Raw genomic sequence first — 21350 nt, forward strand, 5'->3', positions numbered from 1 at the left:
ATTTACAGCTGTGCTTTATTCTTTCCATTTCTTGATGATTGACTTAACTGTACTCCAAGAGATATTTAGTGACTTGGAAATTTTCTTGTATCAATCGCTTTGACTTGTGCTTTGCAATAACCTTTTTGCGAAGTTGCTTGAAGTGTTCTTTTGTCTTTGTGGTGTAGTTTTTGCCAGGATACTGACTCACCAGCATTCGAACCTTCTAGATACAGGTGTATTTTTATAATAAATTGAAACACCTTGACTACACATGGAGATCTCCATTTAACTAATTATGTGACCTCTAAAACCAATTGACTACACACCAGTGAGACTTGGTTTGTCATATTAAAGGGGGTGAATACTAATACAGTCGATTATTTTGTGTTTTATATTTGTAATTAATTTAGATCACTTTGTAGAGATTTGTTTTCACTTTGACAGGAAAAAGTCTTTTTCTGTTGATCAGTGTCAAAAGAGGCCAGATTAAATCCACTGTGATTCAATGTTGTAAAACAATAAAACATGAAAACTTCCGGGGGGGGGGGGGTGAATACTTTTATAGGCACTGTAAGCTATCTTATGGTGTTTATATTTATTTTTTTTTATGGTTGTCTTCTTTATCTTATTTTTTTTGGGCTGCATCAGATCTGGAGTAAAAATTATTTCATTCTTCTTTACACTTGTGTACGGGAAATGATATTAAACAATCTTGAAGTAACAGTTTTAATCAGTGGAGCAGTTATCACAAAGATAAGTCACCCAAAAGTCCCCAATTGCTTTAGTCATAGAACAGAGAACATCAGAATTGGGTTTAATATCACCAAAGTCATGGAATTTGTTAACTTTGCGGCAGCAGTACATTGCAATATGTGATAAATATAGGGAAAAAAAGCCTGAATTGCAATAAGTGTGTGTGCATAAAAGCCAAATACCATTAAAAGCTCACCATTCCTACTGTGAAGCATAGTGATATCTGCATCATGCTGTGGGCATGCTTCACTGCAGCAGGCCCTGGAAGGCTTGTGAAGGTAGAGGGTAAAATGAATGCAGCAAAGTACAGGGAAATCCTGATGCAGTGAGAACTGCAACTTGGGAGAAGAATTGTTTTCCAGCAAGAGAATGACCCCAAGCATAAAGCCAAAGCTACACAGGAATGGCTTAAAAACAACAGCATTAATGTCCTGGAGTGGCTAAGTCACAGTCTAGACTTCAATCCAATTGAAAATTTGTGGCTGGACTTGAAAGGGGCTGCCCTTTCGCAATCTCCATGCAATCTGACAGAGCTTGAGCAATTTTTGCCCCTCTCCTTCTCTCTATTTTGGTCATCTTGCTTCTCCACTTAGTCCTGATGCAGGGCTTCGACCTGGAAGCATTGATTGTTTCTTTCCTCCCATAGCTGTTGTCAACGTGCTCCAGCAGATTATTTGGTGCGTCTGATTGAGATCCATAGGAGTTTATGACAATGATACTGGGAATAAAAGGGTTAATGTATGAGGACCATTTGATGGTTCTGGGCATATACGCACTGGAACTTAGAAGAATGAGAGGGGATCTCAGTGAAACCTATCAAATATTGAAAGGCCTAGGTAGAGTGGTGTGAGAGGATATTTCCTATGGTGAGAGAGTCCTTAGAATCTGTGGAATTTATTGGGTATATTTAAAACAGAGGTGGATAGGTTTTTGATTGGTAAGGGCGTCAAAGGTTACAGAGAGAAGGTATGTAGGAGAATGAGACTGATAGAGAAAATAATTCAGCCTTGTAAATCTTTCCTATCCGTGTACCTGTCCATATGCTTGTTGTTACTGTACCTCCTTTAGCCACTTCCTCTGGCAGCTCATTCCATTTATGGACCACCATCTACATAGCACAGTACGGGCCTTTTGACGCACAATATTGTGCCAATCTTTTAGCCTGCTTCAAGGTCAATATAACCCTTTCTTCCCACATAGCCCTCTATTTTTCTTTCATCAGTGTTACTCTCTGAGAGTCTCTTAAATGTCCCTTTTAGCTTTTATTTGTAATAGAGAGGATATGCAGAGGAGTGGGAGAGTCTAGACAGATGGCACAGCCTCAGAATACAAGGACAGAGATGAAGAGGAATTTCTGTAACCAGAGGGTGGTGAACCTGTGGAATTCATTACCACAGACGGCTGTGGACGCCGTCATTGGGTATATTTAAAGTAGATGTTGATAGGTTCTTGATTAAAGGGTTTCAAAGTTTATGGCGGAGAAGGGAAAAGAATGGTGTTGAGAGGAAAATAAATAAGCCATCTCGGCCCTTCTAGTCCGTGCCAAACTCTTACTCTCACCTAGTCCCACCGACCTGCACTCAGCCCATAACCCTCCATTCCTTTCCTGTCCATATATCTATCCAATTTAACTTTAAATGACAACATTGAATCTGCTTCAACCACTTCGGCTGGAAGCTCGTTCCACACAGCTACCACTCTCTGAGTAAAGAAGTTCCCCCTCATGTTACCCCTAAACTTTTGCCCTTTAACTCTCAACTCATGTCCTCTTGTTTGAATCTTCCCCACTCCCAATGGAAAAAGTCTATCCATGTCAACTCTATCAATCCCTCTCATAATTTTAAATACCTCTTTCAAGTCCCCCCTCAACCTTCTTCGCTCCAAAGAATAAAGACCCAACTTGTTCAACCTTTCTCTGTAACTTAGGAGATGAAACCCAGTTAACATTCTAGTAAGTCTTCTCTGTACTCTCTCAATTTTGTTGACATCTTTCCTATAATTCAGTGATCAGAACTGTACACAATACTCCAAATTTGGCCTTACCAATGCCTTGTACAATTTCAACATTACATCCCAACTCCTATACTCAATGCTCTGATTATTGTTGTAGCAAAAACTTAGATTTGCTATTAACTAAATTAAACTCATGGATAATTGTTTTATTCTGTAAACCAAGGTCTAGATTTGCTGTTAATTAAGCCTCCCATGTAATGATGTACTCAGAGAAAGATAACAATCAAAATACATTTAAGTAGGTTTTCTGCATAATCACATATGCAGAGAGTGATTAGAGAATGGGATCACTTGGCTGTCCTTCTACTACCTGCATACAAGTAAAGGCTAAAGAGCAAAGCTCCAGAGATTAGGACAACAAAGAGGTGGTCGCGGGAGGCAGAGGAGTGGCTACAGGATTACTTTGAGTCAGTGGCCTGGGCTGTATTAAACAACTCATCTGTGGATCTGAATGGTTGTCACGGACTTTATTAAAACAGTTGTAGACGATTGTGTCCCCACAAAATCATTCAAAGTTCAAAGTAAATTTACTGGCAAAGTACATATACAATCCTGAGATTAATCTTGTGGGCATACTCAATAAATCTAACGAATAATAACCATAACAGAATCAATGAAAGACTGCCTAATTAGGGTGTTCAACCAGAGTGCAGAACACAACACACTGTGCAAATTAAAGAAGAAATAATAATAAATAAATAAGCATAGATATCAAGAACATGAGATGAAGAGTCCTTGAAAGTCAGTCCATAGGTTGTGGGAACATTTCAATGATGGCGCAAGTGAAGTTGAGTGAAGTTATCCCCTTTGGTTGAAGAGCCTTATGGATGAGAGGTAATAACTGTTCCTGAGCCTAGTGATGGTGAGTGCTGAAGCTCTTGTACCTTCTTCCTAATGGCAGCAGCAAGAAGAGAGCATGCACTGAGTGGTGGGAGGGTTCCTGATGACGGAGCCTGCTTTCCTGTAACGCTGTTTCATGTAGATATGCTCAATGGTTGGGAGGGCTTTACCCGTGATGAACTGGGCCGTACCAAGCTGTGATGTAGCCAGTCAATATACTCTCCACTACACATCTATAGATGTTTGTCAGAGATTGAGATGTCATGTAGGATCTCCACAAACTCCTGTGGAAGTAGAAGCCCTGCAGAGCTTTCTTCATAATTGCACTTGTGTGCTAGGCCCAGGACAGGTCCTCTGAAATAATATCACTGAGGAATTTAAAGTCACTGACCTTCTCCACCTCTGATGCTCCAATGAGGATTGGCACATGGACCTACGGTTTCCTTCTCCTGAAGTCTATAATCAGCTCCTTGGTCTTGCACAATCAGAGGCCATAGATGAACCATGAAATCTGCAGTCTGCTGAGAGCAAGGTCAGAGGCATTCAAGTCTGGTGACCAAAAAGTTACAAAATGTCCAGGTACGATTTCTGGAAAGCCAGCTCACGGGTGAAGTAGCAATTTTGGGCTAAACTTGAACTAACGAAGAATGCTCGACAGTTGTGTCAGGACTTGAATATTATCACCTCTTGCAAAGTAAAATCAAGTGACATATGTGACTATAGGGCTTCTCTCCCAGATGAGCTCAATGCCTTCTATGCTTGCTTTGACGATCAAAACATGGAGGAGCCATCAGGAACTCCCACAACCATATTGATCTTGTGATTCCAGGCTCCAAGGCCCAGACGGGTTGCCTGGCTAATAACTAAAAACCTGTGCTGATCAACTAGCTGGAATTTTCACTGAGATCTTTAACTTCTCACTTCGGCAGTCTGAAATACCCAACTGCTTAAACCAGGCTTCAATTATACTAGTGACTAAGAAGAATGTGGTAACCTTCCTCAATGACTACCATCAAGTACCACTTGTATCTACAGTGATAAAGTGTTTTGAGAGGTTTATGATGAAACATATCAACTCCTGCCTGAGAAGTGCCTTGGATCTAATTTGCCTACTGGAACAACAGGTCCGCAACAGATTCTATCTCATTGGCTCTTTACTCAACCCTGGGGCATCTGGACAGCAAAGATGCATACATCAGAATGTTCTTTATTGACTACAGTTCAGCGTTCAATACCATCATTCCCTCAAAGCTGATCAATGAGCTTCAAGACCTTGGCCTCAATACTTCCTGGTATAATTGGATCCTGAATTTCCGCACTTGCAGACCCCAGTCAGTTTTGATTGGCTACAACATCTCCTCCACGATCTCCTCAGCACAGGTGCACCACAAGGCTGTGCTCTTAGCTCCCTACTTTACTCACTTTACACTTAAGACTGTGCAGCAAAGCACAGCAAAAATACCATATTCAGTGTCTAATAGTTCTTTTGTTACAGTTGGTTGATGCAACTGTAACGAAACCCAATTTCCCTCAGGATCAATAAAGTATGTCTGTCTATCTGTCTGTCTATCAATCAAAGTTGTTGCTGTAGCAGCATATAGAAGAGAGATTGAAAATCTGGCTGAGTGGTGCCATCACAACAACCTTCTACTCAATGTCAGTAAGACCAAGAAGATGATTATTGACTTTGGGAGAAGGAAGCCAAAGGTCCATGAACCAGTCCTCATTGGAGGATCAGAAGTGGAGATGGTCAGCAAGTTTAAATTCTTCAAGTGTCATTATTTTGGAGGACCTGTCCTGGGTGCAGCACACAAGTGCAATTACAAATAAAGCATGGTAGTGCCTCTACTTCCTTAGGAGTTTGCAAAGATTCAGCATGGTATCTAAAACTTTGACAAATTTTTATAGATGTGTAGTGGAGAGTATATTGGCTGGCTGCATCACAGCCCAGAACGGAAACACCAATGCCCTTAAATGGAAAATCCTACTAAAAGTAGTGGATTCAGTTCAGTCCATCACGGGTAAAGCTGTCCCCACCATTGAGAACATATACCTGAAACGCTGTTGCAGGAAAGCAGCATCCTTTGACAGGATTTCCCACCACCCAGGACACGCTCTCTTCTCACTGCTACCATCAGGAAGAAGGTGCAGGAACCTCAGGACTCACATCACCAGGTTCAGGAACAGTTATTACACCTCAACCATGAGGCTCTTGAACCAAAGGGGATAACTTCACTCAACTTCACTTGTCCCACCATTGAAATGTTCCCACAACTAATGGGCTCACTTCCAAGGACCCTTCATCTCATGTTCTCAGTATTTGTTGCTTATTTATTATATTATTTCTTTCCTTCTTTTTGTATTTGCACAGTTGGGCGTTCAACCAGTGTGCAAAGTTGGTCTTGTCTTTCATTGATTCTGTTATGTTTACTATTCTATAGATTTGAGTATGCCCCCAAGAAAATGACATGTATGCACTTTGATAATTTACTTTGAACCTTGAACTTTGAATGAGGCTGTTCCAAAGTCCGGTGCACAGTTTTTTCTGGTCTCCTAATGTGCACCAAGTTTCAATAAGTAGCCTTTTGTTCAGACACCAACTCTGTGTTGCCTTTCTTGTCTGAAACTTTAAACAAAATGTGGTTGGGTAAATAGAATGTTGGTTTAAAAAATGGTTGGTGCCAACAGAACAACAGAGGTTTTAGCCGTAGTTTCCCAATGCATTCTTATTATAACAGTTGGAATTGGTTGAGGTAAAGCTTCAACATGTTTCATAACGTCTTGCTCTTTTCTTTCTCCCCCCACAGTCAAAGTTCACCACAAATTACAGCCATGAAGCAAGAATCCATTCCACCGCCACAGAAGCAGATAGCCATTCAACAGCTGACCTGAGGGCTGTTGAACAAGCTGCTACCACAGATGGCCAGCAGAGTAGTACTCGTTTTCCCGCCAACCCCTTTCTGCGGGCAGAACCTACAGTCAATTCCTGAGAGCTTGATTCCTAAGTCTACCTCAGCTGAGGAAGAGGTCAAGGAGAGCAGGGAAGTTAGCCGTTTGTCATGTGCAGACTTGTTCTCTGGACCGTATTTGTTGAGCACAGAACCTCTTCAATTCAGGACCTGGCGTTGACACCAGTTGTTTACTACATTATGACAGTGCAAACTATGCATCTAAATGAGTGCTAGCCTTAAGGAAATGCTGAATTAATGTACAGAAATTTTACCAGCTCCCTGCGGCACTCCACCCCACTCCTTATTTGGCTGACGTTAGAAACCGGCTAACCTCTTGATAATCCTCCATTTTGGATGAACGCAAGTGCTACTTCACCACAGTTAACTGTTATACAGTATTCAAAATGGCCTTGCAGTTGGGCTGTAAATTCTTGTGCTGAGCAAAATTGTCGGTCTATGCCACCAAGAACGTCTTTGAAGTGGCGTGAAGTGAAGTGTTTTATGACATGCCCAGTGAATGTGTAATGTTAATTCTCATTTATCATTAAGACCCAATGCATACTTTCACTGCTGTTTTCCATCCCTCACTGTGCAAGCATCGTTGTGTGACCTGTCATTGACTTAGTGCCTTGTGTGATTTAAAGATTATCATTCTTTTATACCAAAAAGCCCTCAAGGTCTAAAGTTGCCTTACAGCTAGAAGTTGCTCACAAAATATTACTTCAGAATTTTGTAAAAACTGCAATGTTTGCACAAACAGTTTACAGCATTTGGTGAACAGTCTTGCACCATGACTGCCTTAATCAGTCGGTAACCAGTCGTTTGTTTTTACAGGCTTTAAGATCTGAGCTAAATGACTGATTAGTCTGTGAGTAGCATTTGTGATGACTTGATAAATGATTTGTATTTTCTGTATCCACTGGAAAACACCCAGTCTTGTCAAAGTTAGAGTGTACTCAAAACAAGCCAGCCTGTGGCTCAGGAGAGCTGAAATACCTTTGTATCAGTGGTTGCTGATGGGATGGGAATAGTTCTGTTGCAAGGTCTTGACCATAGGAAAAAAGGAAAAGGATTTTAATAGAAAAGAATACACTGTATATTAACCATCAGGTTATGTTAACCTTGTTTGTGTCATCTTCCTACCTGAGATTTTGTACACAAACAACTGATCTCACTTGGGAGAGCAGGTTTCTGCCCAATACATTGGTCTTTACCTCTCAAAAGTTGAATAAGTTCCAGAATTTCAGTGAGCAGATCTCACCTCTTTCTACCTAGAGGAAGTATTGTCTCTAATCTCCATCTTTCAGTTGGATGTTATCAGAAGGTCAGTATGGTGACATGGATAAACTGTCCTGACTAATTTTGAGAGGAGTTGATTTGACTGCTTGTTCTTGGATATATAAAATGGCTAAATTCCATTGTGAGCATTTACACCCTCCATCCCTTCAGAACAAATAGTTCCAACTTCTAGTACTAATCAACCCTTATGTGCATACGTACGAAGTGCCTTGAAGACTGAAGTGCCTCATCCAAAAATTTTTTTTTTGTTCTGTCACCCTAGGCATTACAAAGTGTGCCTTGTGTCCCAATTCTGACTGGTTGTAAAAGACTTAACCATATTGTCCCTTCCACATGTAATGAGTTGTTTTCCTCCCCCACACCCCCACAAGGGGAATCCTGATTGTTTTTCTTTCATCTGTATCCTGATCCTTGTGAAAACAAACATAAGATCAATAGCTGAAGGAATTCATGAAGCACTTTTGGTCCAGCTTGCTTCCTGCTGAAGCTTTTGGGGACACTTTAGCTGATGGAGATAAGCGTACTGAAGTTTGTGCAGTGATGGACTGGGGTTTCCTGTTGCTGGTGTTTCTGTAGCCTTTAGAAAATGCTGGGTTTACAATAAAACTCCACAGCTGATCTCTCACATAAACAATGATGATTTTATTAGAAATGATGAAAGAATAGAACCATTAGTACTATCAGACTGCTTTCACAGTCATCTTTAACATGTCTTGGGCTTGCTGTAGTTTTAACGTTTACAATATACCAATGAATCAGGGGTCAAACTAGCTCTGATTAGTGAAAGAACAACTAATTAACAAAGCAGTGGATATCCCTCGTGGGATGCCTGCTTAGTCCACTTGGTTTAATAATAATAAGCCTGTTAGTGCAAGAACAATTAGTGATTGTCACCACTTGGAGCCCTTTATCTCCCCCATAACAGAAACAGTCAAATTTCCATTATGGCAATAATTTGAATAAGTTTCAGAACATCTGTGTGCATATTAATTAGCGATTCCTAAGGCTGAAGACTGAAATGTGGTACTGCTTTAAACATAAGATTCTTAATAATGTTTAAAAGTAAAAGGGTTGAATCTACACCATTTTTACATGCATGTATCTGTATTAAATTTGATACAGCTGGAATGGTTTGGTGTTTTTCCAGTGTCTATGAAGGACTATATGGGTAAAGAGCTGGGTCTCACCTACATTAGCTCATTCAAGAAAGAAATTATTTACAAGACTGGAAGGTCTCTCAAATTTTCAAAGTGGTTCAACTTTTGGTTTCTCCACGACTAGTTCTGCACTTGCCTCCAGCTGCAGGAGCCAGTGTTCCAATAAACGTATGGAGATGTGCACTAGATACAAACTGTGATGCCATTTTGTAATAATTCAAAATCTGTTGTGTGTTGAACAGATTTTTTAAAATCACTAATAAAGAGAACTATGTTGTGTATTCTCTTGTTTGCCTGGTGTTTGTTTACTTAAATCCAATTTCAAAATCCATGAAATTGTGGAGGGGCTACAGTGTTGATCTGTGTAACTTAAGAATTTTTGGTAAATTAGTTTGTCACATGTACTGAGGTGCAGTGAAAATCTTTTTGTATGGCATCCAGACAGATTATTTAATCACATCAGTACATCAGTAAAGCAATAGCAGCATGCAGGATAAACTATTAAAGTTAGAGAGAGAGTGCAATGCAGGCCATAACAAGGCATATTGTGAGGTCAGGTCCATTTTATCATACTAGGAGACTGTTCAATAGTCTTATAGAATCAGAATCAGGTTTATTATGCATTATTTAGCATGTGCCGTGAAATTTGTTAAGTTACAAATGTAAAATTTGTTAACAGTGGGATAGGAACTGACCTTGAACCTGGTGACATGAGCCTTCAGGCTTTTGTATCTTCTGCCCGATGGAGGGGTGGGGGAGCGAGAGAGAATGGGATGAGAGAGGTCTTTGATTATGCTAGCTGTTTTACTGAGGCAGCAAGAACTGTAGACAGAGTTCATGGAGGTAGAACTGTGCCCACAACCTTCTTCAAAGTTGCTGGTGAACACAGCAGGTGAGGCAGCATCTCTAGGAAGAAGTACAGTCGACGTTTCGGGCTGAGACCCTTCGTCAGGACTGTACCTCTTCCTAGAGATGCTGCTTGGCCTGCTGCGTTCACCAGCAACTTTGATGTGTGTTGCTTGAACTTCCAGCTTCTGCAGAATTTCTCACGTTTGCGTGCCCACAATCTTCTGCAGTTTCTTGCTGTCTTGGGCAAAGTAGTGTCATACCATGCTGTCAGGAGGGAGCAGATTACCCCTGTGACCATTCCCCTCAACAACAGTTATACTATTTTGGATACTGGTGGGGGAATGACCTAGCAGAAGACAGCTACAGCAGTCAGGTCTCCGGCACTGAATCTGGCTTTGTGGCTCAGAGGCAAACAGTTATGATAGGGGATATGTTGGTTAGGGGAACAGAAAGAAGGTTCTATGGATGATAAGAGACTCCCAGTGGTTTGTTGCTTCCTGGGTGCCAGGGTCAGTGACATCTCAAATTGAGTCCACAGCATTCTTCAGTGGGAAGATGAGCAGCCAGAGGTCATGGTTCATGTTGGTACCAATGGCATGGGTAGGGATGGGTAATGAGGTCCTGCAAAGTGATTTCAGAGCGTTAGATGCTAAGTTAAAAGGGAGGGCCACCAGTTCTGTGAATTCAAGATTGCTACCTGTCCCGTGTGCTAGTGAGACCAGAAATGGGAAGATCACACAGTTTAGCATGTGGCGTAAGTAGTTGGTGTGGGGGCTTCAGATTTTTGGATCAGTGGGCTTTCTTCTAGGAAAGTTGGTGGGACCTATACAAAAGGGACAATTTGCGCCTGAACTGGAGGGGTAATGGTATCCTATTGAGAAGGTCTGCTAGTGTTATGAGGGAGGAGGGTTAAACTAGAGTTGCAGGGGATTGGGAACCAGAGCGCCAGAACAGATAGTGGAGTGGTGGAGGAAGATGTTGAGCCTGCATACAAGGTCAGGAATCGAAAGGTTGAGGATGCTGAGGCTAATGTCTGAGCTGCGTATATTAGAGCAAAGAGTATAGTAGGAAAGGCATAGATCAGCATGTGGAGTTATGACATTGTAGCCATTAGTGAGACTTGGTTGCAGGAGGAGTAGGACTGGCAACTCAATGTTATGGGGTTCTGTTGTTTTAGACGTGACAGCGGGAGGGATTAAAGAGGAAGAGGTGGCATTACTGAAAAATGTCACGGCAGTGCTCAGTCAGGACAGACTGAAGAGCTCATCTAGTGAGGCTTTATGGGTAGAACTGAGGAATACAAAAGGCATGACCAAATTAATAGGATTATATCATAGACCACTTGCAGTCGGCGCCTTGGTAGCATACGAAACTACTAATGCTCTGGCCATCAGAGTTCAATTCTGACATCATCTGTAAGGAGTCTACATCCTCCCCGTGGAATGCATGGATTTTCTCTGTGTGCTCCATGTTCCTCTCACAGTCCAAAGGCGTACCAGTTGATAGGTTAATTGGTCATTGTAAATTGGGCAGATGACAAGTTTGCCTAGGGAACACTTTGCATCACGTGATCATAATGCCAGTAGTTGCCAGGTGATTATAGAAAATGATACATCTGGTCCTCGGATTGAGATTTCTAAATGGAGAATAGTCAATTTTGATGTTATCAGAAAGGATCTGGCAAATGTGGATTAGGACAGGTTGTTTTCTGGAAAAGGCATACTTACTTGGTAAATGAGAGGCCTTCAAAAGTGAAATTTAGAGAGCACAGAGCTTGTATATTCCTGTCAGAACAAAAGGCACAGATAATAGGTTTAAGGAATCTTGGTCATTGAAAGATATTGAAGCCACAATTAAGAAAAAAGGAGTTGCAGAGCAGGTATCGGCAGGCAGAAACAAATGAGATTCATAAGGAGTACAAGAAATGCAAGAGAATGCTTATGAAGAAAATCAGGAAGGCTAAGAGAAGACCTGAGGTGTCTCAAGCAGACAAGGAGTCTACAGATGTGAGGCAAAGCAGCAGCAAGGTTATGAACCCTATATTGATAACAGAGGAGGTGTCTACTGCTTTGAAGCAAATTAGGGTAGATAATTCCCCAGGGCCTGACAGTGTGTTCCCTTGGATGCTGTGGAAGCCTAATGTGGAAAATCCAGGGGCCCTAGCAGAGATATTTAAAATAACCTTAGCCATGGGTGAAGTGCTGAGGATTGGCGGATAGCTACTGTTGTTCCATTGATTCAGAAGTGCTCTAAGAATAAACCAGGAAATTGTAGGGCCATGAGCCTAACATTAGTAGTGGGTAAGTTATTGGAAGGTATCCTAAGGAATTGGATATATAAGTATTTGGGTAGACAGGGACTGATTATGAATAGTCGACATTGAGCATAATAAGTGTCTAATCAATCAGTTCTTGAAGAATTTAACAGGACAATTGATGAAGAAAAGGCAGTGGTTTAGCAAGGCATTTGACAAGGTCCTGCATGGAAGATTGGTCAAAAGGTAATAAACTAGATTAGACATTAACTTTGTGGAAGAACCCAGAGAGTGGTTGCAGATGGTTGCCTCTCTGTCTGGAGGTATGTGGCTAACGGTGTGCCATAGGGATTGGTGCAAGTTTGCAGATGACACCAAGTTTGAGGGGGGTAGTGGACAGCAAGGAAGATTATCAAAGCTTTCACTGGGATCTGGACCTGCTGGAAAAATAGGTTGAAAAATGGCAGATGGAATTTAATGCAGACAAGTGCGAGGTGTTGCACTTTGGGAAGACCAGCAAGGGGGTAGGCCTTACACAGTGAGTGATAGGGCACTGAGGAGTGAGGTAAAACAGAGGGATCTGAAAATACAGGTCCATAATTCTTTGAAAATAGTGTCACAGGTAGATAGGGTCGTTAAAAGGAGATTTCAGCATATTGGTTTCATATATCAATATATTGAGTGTGGGAGTTGGGATGTTGAAATTGTATAAGATGTTGGTGAGGCTTAATTTGGAGTATTGTGTCAAGATTTGGTCAGCTACCTACAGGAAAGATTTAAATAAGAGTGCAGAGAAAATTTTCGAGGATGTTGTTGGGATTTGAGAACCTGAGTTGTAGGTAAAGGTTGTAGAGGTTCAGACTTTATTCCCTAGAACGTGGAAGATTGAAGGGAGATTTGATAGAAGTATACAAAATTATGTAGGTATAGATTGGGTAAATACAAGCAGGCGTTTTCCACTGAGGTTTGTTAAGACTAAAACTAGAGGTCATGGGTTAAAGGTGAAATGTTTAAGGGATCATAAGCGTGAACTTTACTGAGAGGGTGGTGAGAATGTAGAGTGAGCTGCCAGCACAATGCTGCATCGATTTCAATATTTAAAAGAAATTTAGATAGGTACATGGATGGGAGGGGTATAGAAGCCTTTGGTCTGGTGCAGGTCGATGGGACTAGGTAGAGTAATAGTTTGGCATAGACTAGATGGGCCAAAGGGCCTGTTCTGTGATTCTATAAGCTGTGTTGCATCAGGTAGGATGCTTTCTATGAAGCGTTAATCAAAATTGGTATGAGTCAAAGGGGAAGTGCCAAATATCTTCAGCCTCCTGAGGAAGTCGAGATGCTGATGAGATTTGGCCATGTTGTCTACAATGTTGGACCAGCATAGGCGATTGCTGATGCACTCTTGAGAACCTGAAGCTCTCAACCCTCTTGACTTCAAGATTGTTTAATGTCATTTCCAGTGCACAAGTGTAAGGAGAACGAAAAAATTGTTACTCTGGATCCGATGTAGCAAAAAAAAACCAATATGATAAAGAACACAACAAAAAAGAACACACTAAATATAAATACATACAATAGCTTGGATACAAATATTGATTGTATGTTCATAAAGTAACACTAGGTACTCGAGTATCACACATAAGGTGACTGACAGGAAATTATATAGTGGTGGAGAAATGGTGGGGTGGGTTAATGGATGGAGGTGTTGATCAGCCTTACTACTTGGGGAAAGTAACTGTTTTTGAGTCTGGTGGTCCTTCATGGATGCTAAGTAACCTCCTCCCCTGATGGGAGTGGGACAATCAGCCCACGAGCAGGGTGGGTGCAATCCTTCATGACATCACTGGCCTTTCCCCGGCACCTTTCTGTATATACGTCCTTGATGGTGGGTAGACTGCTGCCGGTGATGCACTGGGAAGTTTTGACTATCAGCTGCAGAGCCTTCCTGTCCATCGCAGTGCAGTTTCCGTACCATGTAGTGATGCAGCACATTTGGATGCTCTCCGCTACGCATCTGTAGAAGGTTGTGCACAGTCCAGCTTTCTTCAGCATCCTCAAAAAGTAAAGACATTGGTGGGCTTTCTTAATTGTGTAGGATGCGTTTTGGAACCATAAGATGTGCAAGATGTGCACTCCCAGGAATTTGAAACTGCTCATAGTTTCCACCAATGTAAAGGGCTGTGAATGGTGTAAGTTCTCCTGAAATCAATAAGTACCAGGCCTTGATTTCGTCTATCCCCTCTCTGTAGGCCATCTCATCGTTATTGCTGATGAGCCCACCTCGGTCGTGTCATCAGTGAATTTGACAATGAGATTACTCAGGTGTTTGGCTGTGCAGTCGTGTGAGAGTACTTTAAAAGGAAACTTGGAATTCTTATTTTTCTTATTGGTTTTCTTATTTGCTACTCAATTCATCTGTTTCTGAGACCACTCTAAGTCACACCTGAAACAAATTTGTATGAATCAGTTTATAAGTTTGGGCTTGCATGTCATTACTGTTGAGCTTGAATATGGCCAAAGTCCATAGTTTGACTAAGACCGTTGCTGAAGAAAGAGAATGAAAAAATGGAGAGATGATTCTTAAGAGAAAATTGGTTAATTAGGGGATCATAGAGTACCAGAGTGAAGTTGCATGAAATTGTTATCACCCTGGTGTAATTTTAACTGTCTGTCTGAGTTGAACCATCCCACAACGTGAGGGTGTAGTAAAAATCTTTGCGTTATGAGTTGTCACAATGTAGAGATATGTGAATTTATAAGTCTAATGGCTTGTAGAAAGAAACTGTCCCTTATCCTGTTAGCCCTGGCTCTAATGCTGCGGTACCATCTGCCAGATGGAAGCACTCACAGAGGGAGTGAACAAACTCCTAACAGACAGCATCCGGAATTGAACCCCAATCTTACAGCTGGTGCTTTCATGTGTTACGTTAACCGCTATACTACCAGCTCATGCCTGCTCAATATGGCAACTACTCTGTACGTGGCCACAAGGAACTGCAGAGAAATGTGGACACAGCTCAGCACATTGCGGAACCAGACTCCCCTCCATGACTCTGTCTACACTTCTCATCGCTTTGGTAAAGCAGCCAGTGTAATCAGAGTCTCCACCCACCTAGAGGTTCTCTCTTCTCCTCTCTCCCATCCAGCAGAGATACAAAGTCCCCTACCACCAGGGTCAAGAGCAGTTTCTATCCCACTGTTATCAGACTCTTGAACACAGATTTGTAAAATAAAATGAATTCTTGGTCGTGCAATCTACCTCGTTATGACCTTGCATTTTATCGTTTGCCTGCACTGCACTCTTTTAGTAGCCCTTACACTTTATTTAGCATTGTTAGTGTTTTTCAGCTTACGGAGTGCCAGACCGAGACTGTCTACTGAGAGCAATAGAGTCCAGCTATACCAAAACCATGGCGAAAGTTGTATCACCAGATGGAGAAACAGCAGTGTTTGAGCTCCTAGCTGGTGTGCTGCAAGGAGACAATCTGGCACCCTACATCTTTATAATCATCCTTGATTACGCTCTACATCAAGTTACCAAAGATCATGACAACTTGGTTTTACCATAAAACCAGGACGAACCAAAAGGGTCAGACCAGTTATGCTCACAGATCTTGATCTTGCAGACGACATAGCCCCTGCTCTCTGATCAGATGGAGGAAGCACAGCAGCTACTGACAAAAGTGGAAATTGAGTGCAGTAAAGTTGGACTTCACCTAAACGCTAAAAAGACAGAGTACATGGTGTTTAACTGTGACGAGGGTACTCTCAAGACCGTAAAGAATGATACCATTAAAAAAGTCTTTGACTACAAGTACCTTGGGTCAAGAATGATGAGTTCAGAGAAGGACATAAAGATACAGAAGGCGTTGGCCTGGAGGGCTATGAACGACATGAAGGAAATCTGGAAGTCGGACCTGACCAGAGGGCTTAAAAAGAGGATCTTCATAGCAGTCATAGAGTCTATTCTCACATAAGGATGCGAGACTTGGACACTCACCAAGACTATGCGGAAGTCTCTAGATGGTTGCTATACACAAATGCTCCGGATGGCTCTTGACGTGAGTTGGCAACAGCACATGACGAATGTCGAGCTCTATGACCACCTACCGATGCTCACCACTAAAATCGAGGCGAGAAGACTGCAACTATTGGGGCACTGTCTACGCCACCCCGAGCTACCTGCCAGCCTAGTCATCATATGGGAGCCCAAGCATGGGAGGATGAACCCTGGGTGCCCTCCCAAGACTATGGTCAACACGCTCCTAGAAGACAGCGGCGCGGCTAATGTAGATGAACTGAACACACTGATGAGGGAGAGGGAGAAGTGGAGAGTCCGTCATCGTGCCCAACACCGGCCCCTAAGCCTGAGTCAACATAATAGTAGTAATTAGTGTTTTACCTTATTCTTCCTCAGGACACTGTGTAATGATCTGATCTGTAAGGACAGGATGCAAGGCAAGTTTTTTTGCTGTATCCTGGTCATGTGACAATAGTAAACCAATACCAATGCTTAGAATCCACCGCATGGTTTGTTTATTATTGTCACATCTACCAGGGTACAGTGACAATCTACTGTTTCATGTTCTATCCAGACAGATCATGACATACTTAATTACATCAATGTAGTAAAAAGAAAGCAGCTTGCAGAATATAGTAAACACAAGAGATTCTGCGTATGCTGAAAATCCAGAGCAACACACACAAACTCACCAGGTTAGGCAGCATCTATGGAAGGAATAAATAGTCGCCACCCATCACCTTCTAGTTAATCCTCCTTCACCTTCCCCCACCACCTTATTCTGGCATTTTCCCACTTTCTCTCTAGTCCTGATGCAATGTCTCAGTCTGGAACATCGACTGTTCATTCCTTTCCATAGATGCTGCTTGATCTACTGAGCTCCTCCAACATTTTGTGTGTGATGTAGAGTGTAGTGTTATGGTTATAGAGAACGTGCAGTGCAGGTGGGCAATACAGTGTAAGGGCACACCAAGATAGATTGAGAGATCAGGATGCAGCCTGTTACAGTTGCTCCGTAGTTTCTTAGTTTTGAACTTTTTAACTTAGTTATTTGTTGTATTTTTTTCTCACGGTAACACGTTGAAGCTGCACCCTCTCTAACATGCTGGTGGAGAGAGTTTTACTTGTTTTTTTAGCGCTGGAATTAGTTACATTTGGACACGTCTCGTTAGCGTGGCAGCAGGATGGCCGCATTGTTTATTCCAGAGACCAGCTGATTGCGCTCATGCCCGCCGGCTTAGCGAACAGAGCAGCGGACATCCTGGCTGATGCAGAGGGGGATCAAAAAGGCGAGGGAAGAGGACCGGGTTGAGACAACAGAGGCTTATGGAGAAGAGAAGTTATAAACCGTGTCTCCCCTCTCTCATCATGGGAAATGTGAGATTGCTGGGGAATAAAATCAACGAACTGACGGCGCTTGTCAGGAGTCAGAGAACGTTTCGGGAGAGCAGTCATGTGCTTCACTGAGATGTGGCTGCACGAGGACATACCCAATCAAAGCGTTTCCATAGAGGGCTTCCAGACCATTCGAGCTGACCGGAATTGCACTGAGAGCGGTAAGCGTAAAGGAGGGGGGCTGGCGGTTCTGGTAAATAACAGATGGTGCAATCCTGGGCATATTACGATCAAGGAACGTGTCTGTAGCCCGGATATTGAACTTTTTGTTGTTGGACTCCGGCCATATTATTTGCCAAGGGAAACCTCGCATGCAATTGTGGTTGTTGTGTACATCCCTCCCTTTGCCAACCCAATGTCGGTGTCTAACATCATTTACACCGTCATAGCCAGATTACAAACCCAGCACCCGAGTGCCCTCACTACCATCTTGGGAGACTTCAACCAGGTTACTATGGCTAGAACACTACCCAACTTCACGCGGTATGTGAGCTGTACAGCCAGAGGGGAGAGGACTCTGGATTTGATGTACGCTAACGTTAAGGATGCATACAGCTCCTCTCCCCTCCCCCCACTGGGAAGGTCAGATCACAACCTGGTGCATCTAAAACCCTGCTACGTGCCTCTGGTGAAGAGTAAACCTGCAACCTCGAGGACAGTGAGGGAATGGTCGGAGGAGGCTTATGAGGCGCTCCAGGGTTGTTTTGAGGTGACAGACTGGCAGGCACTCTGTGAGCCACATGGAGAGGATATTGATGGGCTCACAGAGTGCATCACTGATTACATCAGCTTCTGAGTGGACTGCAATGTTCTGACAAGAACTGTCTTTTGTTATTCAAATAACAAGCCATGGGTGACAAAGGACATTAAGGACATCCTGAACGCTAAAAAGAGGGCGTTTAGAGATGGAAATAGGGAGAAGCTGAGGACAATACAGAGGGACCTGAAAGCCAGGATCAGGGAGGCTAAAGACAGGTACAGGAGGAAGCTTGAGTGGAAACTCCAGCAGAACAACATGAGAGAGGTCTGAAGGGGGATGAGGACCCATCACTGGGTTCCGGCAAACTAGCAACAGAGGAGCTGAAGGCAGTATGGACAGGGCCAATGAACTTAACCTGTTCTTTAATAGATTTGACATTGTGGCCCCTGCCCATCCCCCACATGAGCCATCTGTTGTCCACCCCCAACCAACACATATTCCACTCTCCCCTCCTACCCCTCCTCACAGTCCCCCACCCTGCTGTCATGACTATACCCCTTCCCCACATGAAACCACCACGGTGGGCTTCACAGCTGAACAGGTGAGAAGACAGCTGCAACATCTCAACCCAAGCAAGGTTTCAGGACCGGATGGTGTCAGTACCAGGGTGCTCAAAGCTTGTGCCCCTCAACTATGTGGAGTACTTCGCCATGTATTCAACCTGAGCCTGAGGCTCTGGAGGGTTCCTGTACTGTGGAAGACATCCTGCCTTGTCCCTGTGCCAAAGGCGCCGCGCCCCAGCGGCCTCAATGACTACAGACCGGTGGCATTGACCTCCCACATCATGAAGACCCTGGAGAGACTTATTCCGGAGCTGCTCCAGCCTATGTTCAGGCCACACTTAGATCCCCTCTAGTTCGCCTACCAGCCCCAACTAGCAGTTGAGGATGCCATGGTCTACCTGCTGAACCGTGTCTACACCCACCTGGACAAGCCAGCGAGCACTGTGAGTGTCATGTTTTTTGATTTCTCCAGTGCATTCAACACCATCTGCCCTGCTCTGCTGGGGGAGAAGCTGACAGCGATGCAGGTGGATGCTCCCCTGGTGTCCTGGATTCTTGATTACCTGACTGGCAGACCACAGTACATGTGCTTGCAACACTGTGTGTCTGACAGAGTGATCAGCAGCACTGGGGCTCCACAGGGGACTGTCTTGTCTCCCTTTCTCTTCACCATTTACACCTCGGACTTCAACTACTGCACAGAGTCTTGTCATCTTCAGAAGTTTTCGGATGACTCTGCCATAGTTGGATGCATCAGCAAGGGAGTTGAGGCTGAGTACAAGGCTACGGTAGGAAACTTTGTCACATGGTGTGAGCAGAATTATCTGCAGCTTAATGTGGAAAAGACTAAGGAGCTGGTGGTAGACCTGAGGAGAGCTAATGGTGACCCCTGTTTCCATCCAGGGGGTCAGTGTAGACATGGTGGAGGATTACAAATACCTGGGGATACGTATTGACAATAACTGGACTGGTCTAAGAACACTAAGGCTGTCTACAAGAAGGGTCAGAGCCATCTCTATTTCCTGAGGAGGCTGAGGTCCTTTAACATCAGCTGGACAATGCTGAGGATGTTCTACGAGTCTGTGGTGGCCAGTGCTATCATGTTTGCTGTTGTGTGCTGGGGCAGCAGGCTGAGGGTAGCAGCCACCAACAGAATCAACAAACTCATTCGTAAGGCCAGTGATGTTGTGGGGATGGAACTGGACTCTCTCACGGTGGTGTCTGAAAAGAGGATGCTGTCTAAGTTGCATGCCATCTTGGTCAATGTCTCCCATCCACTACATAATGTACTGGGTGGGCGCAGGAGTACATTCAGCCAGAGACTCATTCCACCGAAATGCAACACAGAGCGTCATAGGAAGTCATTCCTGCCTGTGGCCATCAAACTTTACAACTCCTCCCTGGGAGGGTCAGACACCCTGAGCCAATAGGCTGGTCCTGGACTTATTTCATAATTTACTGGCATAATTTACATATTAGTATTTAACTATTATGGTTTTATTACTATTTATTATTATTGTGCAACTGCAACAAAAAACAATTTCCCCAGGGATCAATAAAGTATGACTATGACTATGTTCACTTTTAAAAGGTCTGTTCAATACTCTTGTAACAGTGGGATAGAAGCTGTTCTTGTGTCTGCTGCTATGTGTTTTCAAGCTTTTCTATCTCCTAGAGGGGGAAGAAGAGAGAATGGCTGGGATGTGAGGGACCGTTGATTGTGTTGTCTGCTTTCCCAGGGCAGTGCAAATTGTTGCCAGAACCCAGTCCATCATGCCATCAACATCGCCTCCATTGATTTCAGTGTGACTTCCAGTTCACTACTATAGGACCTGCAAGTCAGTACCACAGGTGACCAATGAGTTTAACCAGATGGAGGAATTTCTTTAACCAGAGCTTGGTGGATCTATGGAATTTATTGCCACACAGATTCCTGTGGAGGCCAAGTCTTTGGGTATATTTAAAGCAGAGGTTGAGAAGCTCTTGATTAGTAAAGGTGTCAAAGGTTATGGGGAGAAGACAGGAGAATGGGATTGAGAGGAATAATAAATCAGCCATGATGGAATGGTGGAGCAGACTCGATGGGCCGAATGCTCCTTTGTCTTATTGTCTAAGGTATAGAGCCATAGAGCTCTACAGCACAGGAAAAACTCCTCTGCCCATCTAGTCCGTGCCAAACGGTTCTGCACGCACGGAAGCTGGTGCAGAGAGGATCAGATACCTTGCTGACGTTTCTTCCACAGTTCCCTGAAAAATATCTGCCTGGGAATTCGTTAGACTCAATGTCCTATATAAACTGAAGCACGTGTTTAGATTTCAGCCAATAGTTAACTCACAATAATCCATTATTGTGTAGATATGTAAACGCCCAGACTTTTCAATTGAATCTTACCAGGACATCCATACATCATCATGAACTCTACCTCACATTTTTGTCCTCTTTTGGCATACTTATTTAATTGTTTTTAATATACATCCCTTATTGTAATTTCTAGTATATTTTATGTGTTGTACTGTACTGCTGCCACAAAACAACAATGTCACGGCATATGCCAGTGATATTAAACCTGATT

At 43.1% G+C, this 21350-nt stretch overlaps 1 protein-coding gene across 6 annotated transcripts in view; it reads left to right on the top strand.

The window, feature by feature from the left end:
- ttll4 (tubulin tyrosine ligase-like family, member 4) overlaps positions 1–9270 on the top strand; it is a 113154-nt gene extending 103884 nt beyond the window's left edge. For 4 of the 6 annotated variants that reach the window (XM_063051354.1, XM_063051353.1, XM_063051357.1 and 1 more), the window contains one exon: positions 6396–9270. In XM_063051354.1, coding sequence (XP_062907424.1) covers positions 6396–6480 — 85 coding nt within the window. In that variant the 3' untranslated portion in view covers positions 6481–9270. The remainder of the gene's footprint in view (positions 1–6395) is intronic. The other 2 variants (XR_010018382.1, XM_063051358.1) reach the window with 2 other exon arrangements.
- Positions 9271–21350: the final 12080 nt, after the last annotated feature.

The sequence above is a fragment of the Mobula hypostoma genome, chromosome 6 (assembly GCF_963921235.1).
Source record: "Mobula hypostoma chromosome 6, sMobHyp1.1, whole genome shotgun sequence".
Taxonomy (NCBI): Eukaryota; Metazoa; Chordata; class Chondrichthyes; order Myliobatiformes; family Myliobatidae; genus Mobula; species Mobula hypostoma.